The 17,233-nt window shown below is 48.7% G+C and overlaps 1 protein-coding gene across 1 annotated transcript in view; it reads left to right on the top strand.

The window, feature by feature from the left end:
* The window catches only part of MMP17 (matrix metallopeptidase 17 (membrane-inserted)), a gene marked incomplete at its 5' end in the record, with an annotated part of 23,674 nt that extends 9,699 nt beyond the window's left edge, over positions 1–13,975 (top strand). Inside the window, 7 exons of the mRNA XM_009077297.1 lie at positions 58–341; positions 3,348–3,524; positions 3,659–3,758; positions 5,382–5,464; positions 9,365–9,517; positions 12,042–12,299; positions 13,641–13,975. Coding sequence (XP_009075545.1) covers positions 58–341; positions 3,348–3,524; positions 3,659–3,758; positions 5,382–5,464; positions 9,365–9,517; positions 12,042–12,299; positions 13,641–13,975 — 1,390 coding nt within the window. The remainder of the gene's footprint in view (positions 1–57; positions 342–3,347; positions 3,525–3,658; positions 3,759–5,381; positions 5,465–9,364; positions 9,518–12,041; positions 12,300–13,640) is intronic.
* Between the last annotated feature and the right edge of the window lie 3,258 nt (positions 13,976–17,233).

The raw sequence follows: 17,233 nt of genomic DNA, 5'->3' as shown, positions 1-17,233 counted from the left end.
TCCTCAGTGATCTTTCATGCCACTGACCTATCCACTTTTTGGCCTTCTTCATTCCAGAGTTCGCACCTTCCCAAAAGAGTCCCACCTGGGCCACGACACAGTCCGAGCCCTGATGTACTATGCCCTGAAGGTCTGGAGTGACATTACCCCTCTGAATTTCCATGAAGTGGCAGGAAACAACGCTGACATCCAGATAGACTTCTCCAAGGCAGATCACAATGATGGCTATCCCTTTGATGGGCCTGGTGGGACGGTGGCACATGCTTTCTTCCCTGGAGACCACCACACAGCAGGGGACACTCATTTTGATGATGATGAGTATTGGACCTTCCGATCATCAGGTAGGTCTGAGTGGGAGAGCTGCAGCCAAGCACAAGGGGACCTAGTTTCCCTCCTCTGTTCTGATGGTTAGACTGGTTTAGCCTCTGTTGCACCTGTACACCAGGCTCAGGGATCCCAACAGGGGACCTAGTTTCCCTCCTCTGTTCTGAGGGTTAGACTGGTTTAACCTCTGTTGCACCTATACACCAGGCTTGGGGATCCCAACACCTTCTGGTTCCCCCCTCAGCCTGGCTAGCAAAATGATAACAGGACCTTCTGTATTCCTGGAAGCCTCAACAGCATCTCCATGTTTCTCCCCATCATGTCAGCAGCTGCAGAGCTCCCCATTGTCCACCCAGAGTCCCCATCTCTTCTGGGACCTGGAAGGTCACAATTTGGCTGTGTGGCTGTTGGAGCTTTTAGATGGCAACTGTGTTCTCTGACTTTGGCTTTTGGGTGGCTTTACTGCCACATGTCCCACTTTCCTATTTTTAAAGCTTATTACAAGCTGACCTACCTGGAAAGGGCTCGGTGTTCTGCAGGAAAAAAGCCCCCTGTGAACACTAGTTTTTTCCTTCCATCTCCTGTTACCTGAAATCAGGATGGTTACAAGTTACAGTTCTATTCTTTTTTATCTTTAGTTTCTCTCATTTGGCTAGAGCAGAGATTTAATAAGCAGAAGGACTTTCAGAAGTGAGTGTTCCCCATTATGGGGATCAGGTCCCCAAGCTGCATGTCGGGCACACTTGACAGAGTGTCTTCTCTGCAGCCACCAGCTGCTAATTTACTTGTCACGCCACCTCCTCCTCCTCCTCCACCAGACTCCCAGTGGGATCCTGCTGCCTCAGCTTAATGACTTTGTTTACACCTAATTGTCTGCTCTGAAACCAGCTAATACCTTCCTCCTCCCCACCCCTCTCCTCCTGCCCACTGGTTGACCTCCATCCATCCCCCTGAGTGTTCATGGGCAAAAGTGTTCACCAGACATGCTGGGGGAGGTCTGTGGTGAAGGCTAAGGTCTGGATAGGTTGATCCTTCAGGATTACACCTGCTCTTTGGTTCTTGCTGCTGTGCAACCCCAACTGATGGCTCTTACTGGGAAGGAACAAAAATAGCAGCTGTGCTCTGCAGACCTATAGGGGAGAGGCAAGCACTGCAGTCTGTAGCTTGCCATAGAGGATGTGCTAGTGATGGAGTCAGGATTGGTGCCCCTTTTGTAGCTGGTGGTTGGGAACACTCACTGTGAAAGAAACTGGTGTGAAGGAGTGAGCTCAGGGCTGGCATTCCCACAGGGAGTGTCCCTCCAAGCACTGCCAAGGGATGAGAGGATGAGTCTGAGAGCGAGAAAGCTGCCCTCTATTTTGAAGGTCTTGGAGCTAGCCAAGCTTCATCTTTTATTTATTTTGTTCTCCCTAGTGATTCAAAAACAACAACTTGGTAGGTGATATAAAAATATCTCCAAGGTTGTCAGTTTGGCATTAAAATGTCAGAGAGCATATGTCTTGTTCTCTCCTAGTGCTGGGGAAAACAGAACAGGTTATAAAAATCCTGTCTGTTTGCAGACACTGTATATAATAGTCATGAAGGAAAAGGCAAAATTCAGCAAATATATCCCCCCCCCCCAACACCTCCCCTCCCAGTGGGGAGCACAAAGGACTGTGCAGAATCAGCCAGAGCTGCTTCTGTGCAACATCTCCTTTGGCTCTGACCATGCTCAGGGAACGTGACACTTCCCCAAGATCCACAAGGACCTTTCCAACCTCCAACAGGCAGTGGCCTGTTTATTACAATACTTGAAATAATGATCTTTGTAAGAACCACACTTCAAACCACTGCTGCCCTCTGGTACTGCTCTGCAGGGCATTGCTGTGAAGTGAGGAGCAGCAATTGCAAAGGCACTTGGCCTGGCTTGTCTGGGGCTGGGTGATGGGAATGCACCAAGCAGGATCAGTCCCATATAGCTCTGGGATCAGCTTCACCTTTGCTTTGAGATCAGTGGTGTATGCTTGGAAGTGAACATTAACCCCTGACCTGAGTGTCTGAGGCTCTGGAGAGGATAGGCTGGGTCTGTGTGTGGGTGCAATGTGAGGCACTATGGCTTGGCTTGCAGATAAGGAAGTTTGAGAAAGAGAATATAGTAGAGATAGCCCAGACTGGGGTAAAAAGAAGTCATCAAAGGAGGCATTGATGTTCAACAAAGTCTCCCTGACGCCCAGTGTGGTGTGTGAGGATCAAAGTGTTTGCCCACGGAAGCAGATGCCAGAGCTGCATCACACCCTGCCAGCACAAGGTGTGGAACAGGAGAAGATGGGCAAATCCTTTAGCAACTAGCTGGAAGTGGTCAGCTATCCCTGCCAGGGCAGCAGTCAGATGAGCAGGTTGGTGACGGATGAGCAGGTGAACATCTCTGTGTTTGTGTGCGTGCAGGAAGGTGGGAGTGATGGATTTGGCCAGCACAGCAGTGTGTGATGCCAATGCAATGCAGGCAGGGAAAGCCCCACAGAGTGCCCTGGGCAGGCACTGTGGGCACTCACCAGCTCCTTGGCACATGGCTTGGCTCGTTAGCACAGGCTCTGACGGGCTCCTGGCTAGTGGCTGCAGAAATCTGGTATTCTGGGCAAGACAAGGACTGTGTCAGCAGCTGGAGCAGGAAGGCATGAGATACAGGGGGTGACTGCTCTGGCCCAGCTCCTGCAGTGTTGGTTAGCTGGGATGGCAGATGGTTGTGACGTGGTTGCTGTCTCAGCCATTTGTCCAACTCTATCTCGGGTGCCAACAGTCATCAGGGAATAAGAGGGGTGATCTCTAGGCTGGTGTGGGCTGTTGTCTGCCTTGCTTTCCATTTTCATAGGATCCTCTTCAATCTCCAACTGGAGAAAAATGTCTTTTTCAAACTTCACCTCTTCCAAAGCTTTTCTTTCCCATTCATCCAACATATACCTATACTTCCTCTTACAGTCCACCCAGATCTCCCAAATACAATCAGCATGTAGTGACTTTTATTTCAATTTGGTCTTTATCTCCAGATGCTCATGGGATGGATCTATTCGCTGTAGCTGTCCATGAATTTGGCCATGCCATTGGCTTGACCCACATCTCTGCCATAGAGTCTATCATGAGACCCTACTACCAAGGTCCTGTGGGGGATCCTCTGAAGTATGACCTGCCTTACGAGGACAAAGTCCGAATCTGGCAGCTCTATGGTAAGTCTGTGTCCCTCAGCTGGCTCTGGCCCATTTCTGCCATGGGGCATGCTGGAATAGCTGTTTTCTGGGGTGAGTGGAGCTGGTGGGGAGGATGGTGTTCCCTACTACTGCTTCTTTGTCTTTCCACATAGGAGTCAGGGAATCTGTGTCCCCCACAGCCAAGCCTGAAGTAGGCAAAGCAGATGACCATCCTATCCTGCCAGAGCTGCCAGAGAACCGCTCCACTGTCCCGTAAGTCATGTTTGTTCCTTCCCTGCAAAGGATGTGCAGCAGTGAAGCTCCACTTAAGCATCAATATCCTGCTCACTCTGGCTCTGGTATTTTTCTCTGGACCTCTGAATATTTCCCTAAGACTCAAGTTTTTACTCATCTTAATGGAGATTTGTCCCCATCACCCTTAAGTAAATTCATTCTTGCTGGAATTTTAATCAAACTTCCTCAGCAGTATCCTGAATTGCACAAGCATAACTTAGCTAAATCTTTCCACAGTGAGCAACTCCCTAATGTGCCTGTGTTGGTGAATATTGGAACAAGTAGACTGATAGCCTGACTCCAACACAGGTTTGCATTGGCAAAGGATTGCTTACACTGAGTGTCATCAAGCAACCAGTGTACCCTTATTAAAGGAATTTCTGGATCTAGCTCATGAATAAATGTTGGAGTTACCAAATTGTTTTACTACAGGGCAGCAGGACAGTTAAGAGACACTGAACAAAAAGGCAGGAACTGATGGTCACACACATTTTTGCCAGATATCAGGAGAGCTCCAAGTGAGAGTGGCAGAGATGGAGCAGGTCACCCTCACCTCCTTGTCCTTTTTCTGAACATGCTGAATGCCATTAGTTATCTTTCTTCTTGTGTAGCTTTTAATGGCACTTGTCCACAAGGCTCTGTGTGGCCATGTTTTGACCTAGAAACATGAGAGCTTTTCTCCCTGATCTTCTCTGAGACTATCAACTCACGCCAACAGCAGGAGGAGCAGGAAACTTGTTCATGCCAACCCCTTGTTCCTGCCCTATGTGCTGGGAGGGTGGATGGAGTTCACCTCCACATCTATCATTTTGTGGCCAAAGAGGGCTGTGGAGCTGTTGCTGGCAGCCCAGCACAACTCTTCTATCAGCAGATTAGATTTATGCCTCCTTGTCACCCACAGCAGCTTTTCCATGCATGTTCCCAGCATCCTCTCCACATCCTCCATCAGTCATCATTTCTTACATGGGCTTTGTGGCTCTCTCAGTGCCTTTCCCACCCACCTTGTTAAAGCAGCTCCATATCTCAGCTGCCCCTTGCCAGGTGGCTTTCACCAGGTATCTTTCACCAGGTATCACATCGCATCATTGCTCCTCCAGATCCCTCTGTTTAGGCTCAGCTGCTTTTTGCTTTGCAGCTCTGTCACCTCTCAGTGGCATTTTGGAGCTTAGCCTTGGAGCAGCAACATCCTAAGCCACTGGAGCGAGAGGCTGCTTGGCTGTTATCCACGTGTCCTGCTGCCCTGGGGCAGCCACCGAGCCACACTGTGCCACTGGGGAGTGGGAAGCCAGCTCAGCCCTCACCAGCTACATGAGCTGGTAGATGTAGAGTGTGTCCTTGCTTGACTCCTAGCAATGGCCTCTGGAGGTCCTGGGATGTCTGCCACAAGCTGTCTCGAGGCTGAGGGTTGCCTGAGCTCACCTTGGAAAATCCTCATGCACGTGGCTGGGTTTGAGCATCAGGAATGACAGATGGGCACAGCCTGTGGTGTTCTGCTGGGGGCTCCAGGAGCAGGGAGGTGTGGTCCATGGGATGGGAGTCATTGGAGGGACACAGCCCCTCATTGCCTGCCTGGGCCATGCTCACCTGAACATCTCTCCACAGGCTCAGGCGGGACATGCCTAACAGGTGCAACACACACTTCGACGCGGTGGCCCAGATCCGGGGAGAGGCTTTCTTCTTCAAAGGTGAGCACCCACCTCCAGTGCAGTGTTAGCCCATGGTCTGTGCCTGTGTCTCCCTGAGGTGGCATTGGTGTGACAGCACCACCCTGCAGCACAGTGTCAGCCAGGCTGGGGTGGGTGGTGAAGATGAACTGGCTTGGGGTTTGTGGGCTGTGGGGCCACAGACCCAGGGAAGCATCTCATACACCTGGAGGCTGTGAGGGAGGAGGAGATGGGATGAGGTAGAGGTATACAAAAGATTGAGCAGTACATGAAGCATTTATTTTATGCAAAAAAAGAAGAAAAATAAAGAAAAAGCCAGTGAAACTAAAACACCATTTATTTTAAAATCGTAAAAATAGGTGTCGTTTAACCCAGACCATAGTGAACCTGTGGGACCTGTGGCCAAGAGCAGTTCAGTGGCACAAGCAGGTTGTGGTTCTGGTGGGTGGTTAGGGAGGAGAGACCACTAGAGGCAAACCCACCTGCCCAAGTCACCATGGTGTGCAGCTGTTGCAGTGCCCACAGGGATGTGTCCTAACACCAGAGCGGGTGTGTGTCCACGCGCCATGTCCTGGGAATTAATGCTTCCCTCCAACGTGACAGACAGCAATTTGTACTCTGACTGATCACACAGGACTGGTGAAGAACTAAACTCTGATATTTGCACTATCAGAGTCAAAATTGGGGTTAAACCAAGGGTAACCAGAGCAGCAACAGCACTCCACTGCTTTTTGCCTGGACACCTCCAATCTTCCTTTCCTCCCAACCTTCCCTAATGCTGTTTGCTGTGCTCAAAGGCAATGTATGCACAATTTCAAACCATCTGGTTTCGAGCCAGCGAACACTTGCTGTCTGTGTGTGCCCAGAGAGCCTGGCTGTTGACAAGGGTCCCATCAGTGTCTTCTCAGCTGTACAGAGCCTGTGGAGGCTGGACTCTCTGGACTTGCTTTCTCATCTTTCCAAGATGTAAAAATGCCCACTGGGCACTTCTTGCCTTCTCTGGCCACCATTTGGCCACCCCAAAGCCATCCAGCAGGGAAGAGGAAGCTTCTGCCCCAGGGGATGAGCAGCAGCATTCAGGCATATATAACCCATCTGGGTAACACAGTGTGAGCCTTGGGTCACAGGCAAGAATGGCAAAAGGGCTTCAGAGAGTTTGGTGTTGTCTGTGCCCTCAGGGGAACACAATACAGAGGCTGTTCAACAATGTTATCTGTTCAGATGCCAGCTCCAAAAAGCCACAGTGAAGAAGGAAAAGTCAGAGACATGGACTGGTGGCAGGATAAAAGGCTGTCTGTCTTTCAGAGGGGAAAAAGATGATGAAGTCAAGAGAAATTCATCTCAGTGTCTATTTTTGGATATTGTGGCCAAAATGCAAATGCAAAGAGCACTGGGTCAGTGGGTACCAGCTGCACATCTGCTCCAGAGCCCAGCACCTCCCTCAGAGCCCCCATTGCTGCCCCCAAACCATCCTGGGCACCAAGGAGCAGGGTTGTCATCTCTGGAGCAGGATTTTAATGACCTCCCGTGCTGAGCTCCCCACATCGATGGACATTTTGTTCTGAGCTGGTCCAGCTGGTTGCCTAGCTGGTGAGCAGCCTCTCCCACTTCAAAGGCACAGGGACTGGAGCTCCTCAGAGCTCCCAGGCTTGTATTGAAGGCAGTGGTGGGTTGTCCACACTCAGGAATCACCACTTGCTTTGATGTAGGTGCCTCACTACAGACTCCTGAAGTTTTAAACACCTTTGGCCTGTGTGTGTGTCTGCATGGTGTGTGCAGTAGTCTTGCCAGAGGCAGCCAAAGTCTGAACAGTGTGATACACAGCTGGGATCAAAATTACATGGGATTAAAGAAAGCAATTTCCTCAACCCATCATCCATGTATGGCGGCAGAAGGACTTCACACTTGACTTTCCTTGTGCTCAGTTTGCCAACTCAGAGCAGGGTTTAAATGAAGCATTTTTAAACAAACGTGGGGTTGGGATTTTATTTTTTAAATGATGATATTTCTGCATGCTAATGGAAGCAACTCCCCCATGGATCTAGCTTTGGCTGATGATCATTCATGCAACAGCAGCACTTTGGCAAGCAGGCTAGGCCATGAGAAACCATAAGCCCAGTCAGACTGGGGCCATCATGCTCAGAATTCCTTGCTACTTAACTGCTTTATTTTCCTTTTTTTTCCTTGTAGCTTATCAGAAACCCAGTTCAACTCAGAGCTTGGGCTGTGCCTGACTTTGGGGGTAGCTTGAAGGCTTTCTTGCTGCAGCTGCTCACCCGCTGAGCCCGTTGCTCACAAAGGGTTGAAATGTCAAAAGCACTGAGGCTTCCCTTCGTGTCTCTGATGAGCCCAGGGCACTTCAGAGTTCAGATACTGATCTGCTAAAGAAGGAATTATGTGGAGTTGTATTTCTTGCTAAAAGAGTGAAGATCAGGCTGTGCCTAGTGCCTCGCTAATTAGAGATGCAGAGATCATCTTTATTTAATTACATATTTCCATCGATGTACAATGGCCACCAAATTTGAATCCTCTTTTTTTACTACATTCTTCAAAAGAATCTGTAATTATGGCAATTCCTACCATATTGGAATGTATTATTCATTTGTGTGTTTCAGTCAGATAGAGCAAATATGCAAACTGGAGCAGAAGAACAAGAATATGATATAAATCCATATAATTAGAATAAAACTCCCTCTCTGCAGATGTTTAAGTGTTAGAGTTTTGCCTCCTGCATTATTAGGCTAAGATCCAATTTCCATAAAATTTTAAAAGCTGGTGTCACAATCTGCTGGCTCTGGAGAAAGGGCTGAGTGTCATGAATACAAATCTGAAGATGTGTCTTTGCTTTCTGTTGCTTATCTCCCTCGGGGATCCATGCAAGAGCAGATGTAAATAACATGCAATAATTTCTAACAGGCAATAACAAATATGAGACAAAGTTGAGACTTGCCTCTTAGACATCTTACTCCAGCTCACATCACTGTGCAGAGCTCTCCAGGGAAAACACAGCATGGAATGTGCTGCAAAACCTCAGGCTGAGGATCCCAGAGCCAGTGCAGAGTTGGGTTTTGGGCTGCCCCTAAAAAGCATTAAGACTCCTTGGGAAATTCCATGTCAGGCTCTTTGAGCAGGAAAATGTTTGTCATCCTTTCCACAGAGGACAAATCTGTTTCCTTTTCCATTACCCAAAGTATTCCACAAATACCCCAAATATTCCAGAAATACTCTTTCCTGGCTGGGGCAGTGCTGCTGCAGGTGCTGAAGTGTGTTTGCTGGCACCACCACTGCATTCATCCCAGGAACTCTGCAGGGCTGCAGTCCCTGCTTGTCCTGCACCTCTAGATGGTACCAAAGTCCTTAATTGTGCCTCCTTCCCTACCTCAACCCTTCCGGATTTACTAATATGGTTTCCTCCTCCTCTATTTTCTTACTCCCTGTCTTCATTTACAAAAAAACCTCAAATTTCTGTGTTTCTTTGTAACATCCTAGACATTTCCAAACTTGAAAGCAGCTGAGCACCCTGTGTGCAGGAAGCTGTGGCTGCTCCAGGAAAGGAGGAACAGGGATGTTTTTTTGAAGGGTCTCACTAGAGGCTGCTGGTGTCCCGTGCAGAGAGGGAGGGAGGAGATGAAAAGCTCCTCTTGCCTGCCCCAGCTCTGTGTCTCTGCTTCAACCGTGGACAGGAGTACAACAACTCCAGTGCAATGTCCAGATGAATATTTTAATCCAAAAAAAGTGTATTTCTTCTAATGGCTGCCAGAAATAGAACGTGGTTGCAGCTGCTGCTGGAAAGCAGGATGGCTCTAATTCATGGCTCCCATCTCATGCGCTTTGCTTCCTGCTGCTGCCTCCTGTCTGGTGCTCATCCCTGGGAGAAGATGGGTTGAGTGTGGTTCAGTAATGTCCAGTCTGTCCCTCCAGGCAAGTACTTCTGGAGACTGACCCGCAATAAGCACTTGGTCTCCCTCCAGCCGGCTCAGATCCACCGTTTCTGGCGGGGCTTGCCGCTCAACCTGGACAGCCTGGATGCAGTCTATGAGAGAATCAGTGACCACAAGATTGTCTTCTTCAAAGGTGAGAGCAAACGCGGTGCTGGAGGTAGCATGTGTGTCTCCCTGCTGCAAAGCCTGGTGCTAGGGTGTCATGACAGTGTTTTGTCCCCTCCTGCAGGCAGGAGACACCAGTGCCAACTGCTGAGCATCTCTCAGAGCACATCTAAGACCTGTTGTCCATGAGTAAGGCCAGGAGAAACCAGTTGGCAGGAAGGGCAGGCAAAAGGTAGCAGTCATGTTCCCCAGAAAATGAGGGAAATGTCCCTGAAGATAAAATTCAACCAAATGTAACTGCAATCTGATCTTCTCAAGAATGAAACACAAGCAGGAACCACCCACACGAACACTTCACAGGTGTCGTGTTCCTCCTTTGGCCTTTTGTCTTTTTAGTATTTGTTGCTGAGAAGAGAAGAAGTCATAGAGGGGACAAAAATGAAACTGAAGAGCTTGGTTTTGCTAATTATATTTCTGTTACTATTTTTTTTCCCCTTAAAACAGGTGGTATCATCTTCTTTTCTTATTTGAAAAACCTCACGAGTTTCTTTCAGAAGAGCTGGAGGAACAGATTAGCTCTTGATTCCTATACAAATGTCTGAGTCCCCCACACACCATCTACCCATGGTGATTAGATGCCACTCATATACTCAATGTCACCTCAGCCCCTGGCAGGCATGGACTTGTTTTGGAAAGGTTGTGCACTTGAAGTGCTAAATACATCTCAGCCCTCTGTGCTGCCCAGCTGGAAATTGCTCGTTGTCTCCTGACTGCTCTGCTCCAAACGTGGTGCAAGTATTGGTTTCAGAAATGCTGAACCAAGAGCTTCTGGCAGCAATAATTTGGTTTCAGTTCCTCCAGCCAGGCTGGAGGGATGGCTGATGTCCCGTGCAAGCCTCTGTGCTCACAGAAGCCTTTCCCAGCAGAGCCAAAGCTGACCCAGGCCACTGGCACACTGAGCTCCACAGAGCTGTGCCAAGCCCTGCATCTCCCCACTGAACAGCATGTGGAAAACTCTGCCATGTGTGTCCAGCTGCCTCAGGCAGCCTGCCCCACTCTCCTTCCTGGAGGGAATGAGGCCAGCTGGAGGGATAAGGGAGTTGGGATTGTTTAGCCTGGAGAAGAGGAGGCTCAGGGGAGACCTTATCACCCTCTACAACTCCCTGACAGGAGGTTGGAGTCAGGTGGGGGTTGGTCTCTTCTCCCAGGCAACCAGCAGCAGGACAAGAGGGCACAGACTCAAGCTCTGCCAGGGGAGGGTTAGGTTAGATATTAGGAAGAGATGTTTTACGGCGCGAGTAATCAGACATTGGAAGGGGCTGCCCAGGGAGGTGGTGGATTCACCATCCCTGGAGGTTTTCAAGCTGAGACTGAATGTGGCACATAGTGCCATGGTCTAGTGACCACGGTAGGGTTGGACTCGATGATCTTGGAGGTCTCTTCCAACCTGGTTGAGTCTATGATTCTATGTGCCAGAACTGGCATCTTGCCCCTGCAAGGCAGAACACTCCATGGCCATGCATGCTCTGTGTGTGTTAGTCCTGCTTAGCTCCTAACATTAAACTCAGGATTTTACTTCCATCTGTAAAATACTGTCCCATTCTTTCCCTCCAGCGCTGTTTCATTGATCCTTGGACAGAAACCAAAGCACACAAATTACCTTGGCCTCTAAGGTCCTGCTGCTGATACATGCCCATGCGTTTAAGTGCCTTTTCAGATATTCTAGAAAACCAAGGGAGGAAAAAGCCTGATCCTTAAAATAGGTTGTGTAATACCTAAAAGGACACTGCAGGTTCCCGAAGAGATCTTGTACAAGCAGCAAAACTGTCACAGTGGTTAAAGGATTACAAAGGAATTGAGACTACTGGGTTCATTTTCTTGTTCTGCCACAGACCAGGGCCCAGTCATGTCATGCTTCATTTTTACTGGGAAAAAAACCCATATTGATGGTTCTCTCCAACCCAAGGTAGGGCCGAGGCAGTGCCTGTGTAGGACACTTGAAGAGCAGTGAGCTGCTTAGATAGGATTTGTCCAGCCCTTACATCCCTTAAAATCCACAGGTCCTTCAGCCTCTCTGGCTCTAGAAAGTGTGATGATTTCCCTTCCAAAATGGGACTGCACTTGGCTTCTTAGGAGCTGAATACCAGGCAGAATGTGCCCAGTTTGCCCACATAAGCTGCATGTAACTTCTTGCAGTTGGATGTCAGGCAGAAATCCAAGGGGCAGAAAACCAAATGCCTCCACCAAATACTTAAAAGTGACAACTGTACTAACACTGTTGACATGTTCGTGTTCTGGGACCGTCATGCTTTCAGGATCGAAGGGGGGGCTATGTCCATGGAGAACCCAACACAAAAAAGCAACTATTCAAAGCTAGAGGTTCCCCACTGGGCTGACCCCTTCCCATTCCCATTCTTAAATGCCAAGAGGTCAGTCCTGATGCTTGTCATCACAGCAAATCATGAGCCATCAGCTCAGCTCAGCTGTGGGGAATGCTGGTTTTGGCTGTGAAGTAAATGTGATTTTGCTCTGTGCTTCTTTCCTTTCCACAGGAGATAGATACTGGGTCTTCAAAGACAATAATGTGGAGGAAGGATACCCACGGCCCATTTCAGACTTCGGTCTGCCACTGGGAGGAATCGACGCCGCTTTCTCCTGGGCCCACAATGACAAGACTTATTTCTTTAAGGACAATCTCTACTGGCGCTATGATGACCATGAGCGGAGGATGGATCCTGGGTACCCTTCAGAGACCATCCTGTGGAAGGGCATTCCAAGCCCTTTAGATGATGCCATGAGGTGGTCAGATGGTGAGTCTATATGGCATTCACAAAACACAGACATGAAACTCAGTGCTATACTGAGCTGTAGCCCCTTTGACCTGGTCTGCTGACATGAACTGCTGAGCTCCAGATGGGATGGCAGTTCCTGGTGTCTGGATGCTGAAGAGGGAGGTGGACTTCCAGCCAGAGCTCCCCATACTGCTCCCTAAAAGACTTTGTAATTTCAAACAGGCAACCAAAAATACCCGGGGGGGGCTAATAATTTGATTTTATTAAAAGAACACAGTTGATCTTGTTTTGCAGTGATTTTTATCCTATTATAGCCTGATTTGGTCCTCACTGATTTTGTTGTCATTGGATTTTCAGCTGGATATATAAGGATTGTGGACAGAAAATACTTCAAAGGGAGATGTTGTCCCCAGAATTATGACTTATTTTCCAGGGATGAGATTTCTCAGTGGTTTCTTCCCCCTGAAAAGCCACAAAAATTTTGTCACAGGAGATGTTTACAACCAGCCATTCACTCGCAACCAAGTGGCACTTCTAGGGTTTATTTAGTGGCAACTTAACGGTGTAATAGCAATCATTAAACCAGCCAGAGGGAAGGGCTAATTCCAGAGGCTTCTCAAGCTGAATTTCCGAAACCATTGAGAGTGTCAGGCCATTCCCATGGATAGGAATCTTCCATAAGCATGGGACTTGCTTAGAGAAATTATAACCTCCCAGTTCAGAGTGGACAAAGTGCACCTGAGAGCAGAAGGTTCTCAGCACCCTGGTTATTTATCTGAGCCCAGGGATAGCAGTATGCACCCCAAGTCCTTAATGTGTATGTGAGGTCCTCAGCCTTACTATGTTCTGATAGCAGTATGCACCCCAAGTCCTTAACGTGTATGTGAGGTCCTCAGCCTTACTGTGCCCTGTTCCAAGACTGTCCACTGATGGAGAGGTGTGTGTGGTGTGCTGAGCTGTGGGTTCACAGGGCCTTGACCCCCCCCAAAACTAGGAGGTTCATCTGCTCTAGGACCCAGCACAGAAGAGGTGACATCTCACCATTCACCTCTAACTGTCTGGTAGCTCCTGGTTGGTATGAGAGGACCCAACCAGGTGTCTCACCATTCACCTCTAACTGTCTGGTGGCTCCTGGTTGGTATGAGAGGACCCAGCCAGGTATAGCATCATCTTCTGGAGCATCCCTCCTGCAGCAAGAGGGGGTATGAGCAACAAGCAGCAGTATCTCATGTGCCTTCACTCCCTGGGGCTCAGCAGGGGTGGGAATGCTCTTCTGCTCTTCCAAGTGCTCCTGTGCCCTTCCACTGGGAGAGCATCCATCGCTGCTCACTTTGCCTTTGGGTTTTGATCTCTTTACAGGTGCAAGTTACTTCTTCAGGGGAAAGGAGTACTGGAAGGTACTGGACAGTGACCTGGAGGCCCAGCCTGGTTACCCCCAGTCCATTGCCAGAGACTGGCTGGTATGCAGTGACATGCAGGCTGACTCCCCAGAGGCAGCTGGGAGCAGCAGGACTGGGGCACGTTCCAAACCAGGGCAGCATGACGAGAGCCGCTCCGAAAACGGCTACGAGGTCTGTTCCTGCACCTCAGGAGCCTCTTCCCTATCCCTGCAGGCTCCCCCCGTGCTCAGACTGACAGCCAGCCTCGTGCTGATGGCTGTGTGGACAGCAGCACTGCTGTGTGCAGCCCTATGACAGCTCATCCCACCCACGGGACAACACCATGGTGCTCCAGGATACAATTCCATGATGCTAATTGGTGCAAGCAGAGAAAAAAAAACATTCCTAGGAACATGCCAGTGAAGGGTTTGAATTCTCCATGAGAAATGAACAATGGGTTTTTTGTTGTTGTTTTGAGTTCTTTTTAATTTTAGTTTAAAGGTCTAATAACAGATTTTGCTTTCTGCACCTTCTTATTTCCCCATCCGGTTAAAGATGAGAGCAGCCTAATGTTGAATTTAGAAATGTTCCATAGAGATGTGTTGCTCTGGATGTTTACACACAGCAAATGAGGGAGGGGAGAGCTACTGTGATGGAGTGGGGACAGAAGAGATGCTGCTGAAAGGCAGCAAGGCGGGAGGTGGGAGGTGGTAGTTATATGCTGACACAATGTACACATCCCATTGGATGTACTAGGTAGAAAGAAGCTGTGACTCCACTAAGATTAACTGCAAGGTGATCATTTTACTGTCAAACCTGCTGTGGTCACTGGTGCCTGGGTAACCTGTATAAATTTCTACGAGTCAGAAACACCTTTGCCTTTCAGAAGGCAGTGCAGCTTATCTTTGTATCCGAGTCATTGGAATTTAACATTTTCTCTAATAAATCTTGGCTGCCTACACACAGAGATCTCCCAGTCCTCTGCCAGACCAAGCCTGCCACCTGCAGCAAGGTGTTGACTGCTGAGGCTCTGAGCAGCTTCACCTCTAGATGAGCAACAACCTTGCTGAGCACAGCCAAATGAGATGCAGTTACATCCACTGCCCCAGCCTAATCCATGCACAGGAACTCCTGCTCTTGGAATTCCTGTGTCAGGTTGGTTTCTGTTTTGGGAGGGATCAAGATGTATTGCATTCATTTGTGACTCTGCCATACCTGGCTGTGCTGCAGAGGATGGGCTGGAGGCAGGAGGGATGCTGCACAGTCAGCCACAAACTCTTTTTGATGCCTCTGCCAGAAGTTTGGAGCAGCGAGAGCAAGGTCAAGCGCTGCACTGGGATGTTCCTGTTTGATTTTTTTTTCCTCACTGCTAATCAATTTTCTGCAGTATAATTTGGGCATCTGAGAGTCCTTGAAAATGGTGAGCGAGAACTTTTGCTAGGAACTGTGATAGAGATGTCAGAGAGGGCAGGGTCCTCCAGTCTGCTGTGTTAAAGGAGCAAAATGGGCAGCAGCTGCTGAGACACACTGCTTTTCTCTGCCCTGCTTCTGTAAAACTCCTGCAGAAATGTCTCTTGCTGCCCTGCCAGGGCAAGTTTCTGGGGCAGAACCAACAACAGGCAGTGTCACTGCAGGACCCAAGGCAGCTCCAGTGACTCTGGTGCCAGCCAGGGCTTTTGTCATGGGGCCAGGTGTAATGCAAAGCCCTCCGTGGCACAGCAAGAAAGGCAGGAGAAGTGCACTGTTGCTTCCTGACAGAAAAAAAAAAAAAAGAGGTCACCTTGAGTTTCCCTCTCTGCTATTTGCATTTTTAAACAGTCCCAAGTGTTCATAGGGTGCAGCTATTTTCAGGACGATGTGCTACAGTGTGATTTTATGGGTCATGAGTCCATGAAACATCCCAATTAAAGCATTAAATATCCTTTTAAAAAATGCAAACCAAAAAAACCTCTGGCGTAGCAGCTCCCTCTGCTGAGTACAGCTGCCTCTGATGTTCCCACTGCACTGGTCCTGCTCTGCTCTGAGCAACCCCACATCCCACCTCTGCCTGCTGGGCTGAGCAGAGGCTGCCAGGGCCATGGGAGATGGGATATTCCTTCGGTTCACATTGCTTTTCTTCCTCTTGAGTCATGAAGACACAGCTTTTAGTCCTTTAATCGTTGCTGGGGTGACACTGCACAAATGTCAGCATGTTACAGATTCCTCTTGGAGATGCAGCCAGGTAGGAGCACAGCATCCCAGGGAAGACACCTTCTCTTTTTTTTTCCTTCTTTCATTTTGTTCATCCACAAAAGAACTATCCAGAAGAAGAATGAAGAATCAGAAGAGGCAGGGATGTGGCTAGCACTGCTTCCGTGGCTTCTCCAGCCCAAGCAAGGAGCCTGTTTTGGTGACAAGGACCAGTGGCTCTGCAGCTGTGCTGATGGGGTTGCTAAGTTGAGACTTCTGGGTTAAGTTAAATTAAGTTAAATTAAGTTTATTTAGCACGGGGGACTGTGATTTACAAATAAAGCCTGTGAAAAGGCTTTCAATGCACCCTTCTCTCCTTCAAATTAGGCATTTTGATGGTCAGAAATGGAGCAGGAATTGGGGCACTGCTTCTGCCAGACAACCCTCGGGGAGGATGGAGAAACTCTGCTCTCTGCCATGTGGTTGCTCAGCCTCTCCCCCAGTTGCTGGCAAAGCCACCCTGAAGTTGCTATTAGCTCCAGATGTGGCCACAGGAGGCTTGAGCTCCTCTGGGATGGAAACTGCCCTGCTTTCTACTTCTGAAAAACATCCATGTCATATAAATACAGCCTCTGCCAGGCTCTCAGGCACCATCTCCATGCCCAGACTCTCTGGTCCCACCCTGAGTCCCTGGGCTGGCTCTCCTCCACAGCTGGAAAAACTACTTCCACCCTCTGAAAAAAATTACCTGAGCATCATATTGCTATTGCACATTGCCCAGTCTGTATATTTCCCAATTATTTAAATTCTTGGAGGAGTTTGTGAGGTGAGCTCAGAGTTGAAACACTGCTATGTAATAGGAAGGATGAGAATTTAAAAAGGGGCACTGGCCAGCTGAACCCTGAGTGTTTAGAGCTGAAAACCTGAGTCTATGGCAGCTCTGCTTGCTGGGGCTGGCTCCAGGGTCCCAGTCAAGGTTTTTTCCTGGCTCTCACTGTCACCCATCCCCAGGCTCAGCCAGTCCTTGAGGCCTTTTCTGTTTTGCTGACATAAAGAAAAGCAAAAGGAAAAGCAAAAAGAGTAAGGAGCAGCTTTCAAATGACACAGCCAAGGCAATGCCTGGATTTAAAAAAAAAAAAAGAATGTGTCATCTCAGACAAGACCTAGTATTTAAAACCTTAAGAAACAAAATAAAGATATTGAGAAGAGGCTCATCATTACTTGCTGAGTCAAACCATAAGAAAGGCATGTGTGCTGTACAAGGTTCCTGCCTCCCATAGTCCCCTTAGAGCTGAGGGCAAGAATCTCAGCCCTTACTCCACAGGGCTTTCCTAAAATGGGACTTTTTTCTCTATTAAGAATACTATTCCTCTTCTCAACCAATAATTTGGAAATGCCCTTGCA

The sequence above is a fragment of the Acanthisitta chloris genome, unplaced genomic scaffold, assembly GCF_000695815.1.
Source record: "Acanthisitta chloris isolate BGI_N310 unplaced genomic scaffold, ASM69581v1 scaffold646, whole genome shotgun sequence".
In the NCBI taxonomy this organism is placed as follows: domain Eukaryota; kingdom Metazoa; phylum Chordata; class Aves; order Passeriformes; family Acanthisittidae; genus Acanthisitta; species Acanthisitta chloris.
The sequence above is the reverse complement of the archived record's forward strand: the minus strand, read 5'-3'. Positions and strand labels throughout refer to the sequence as shown.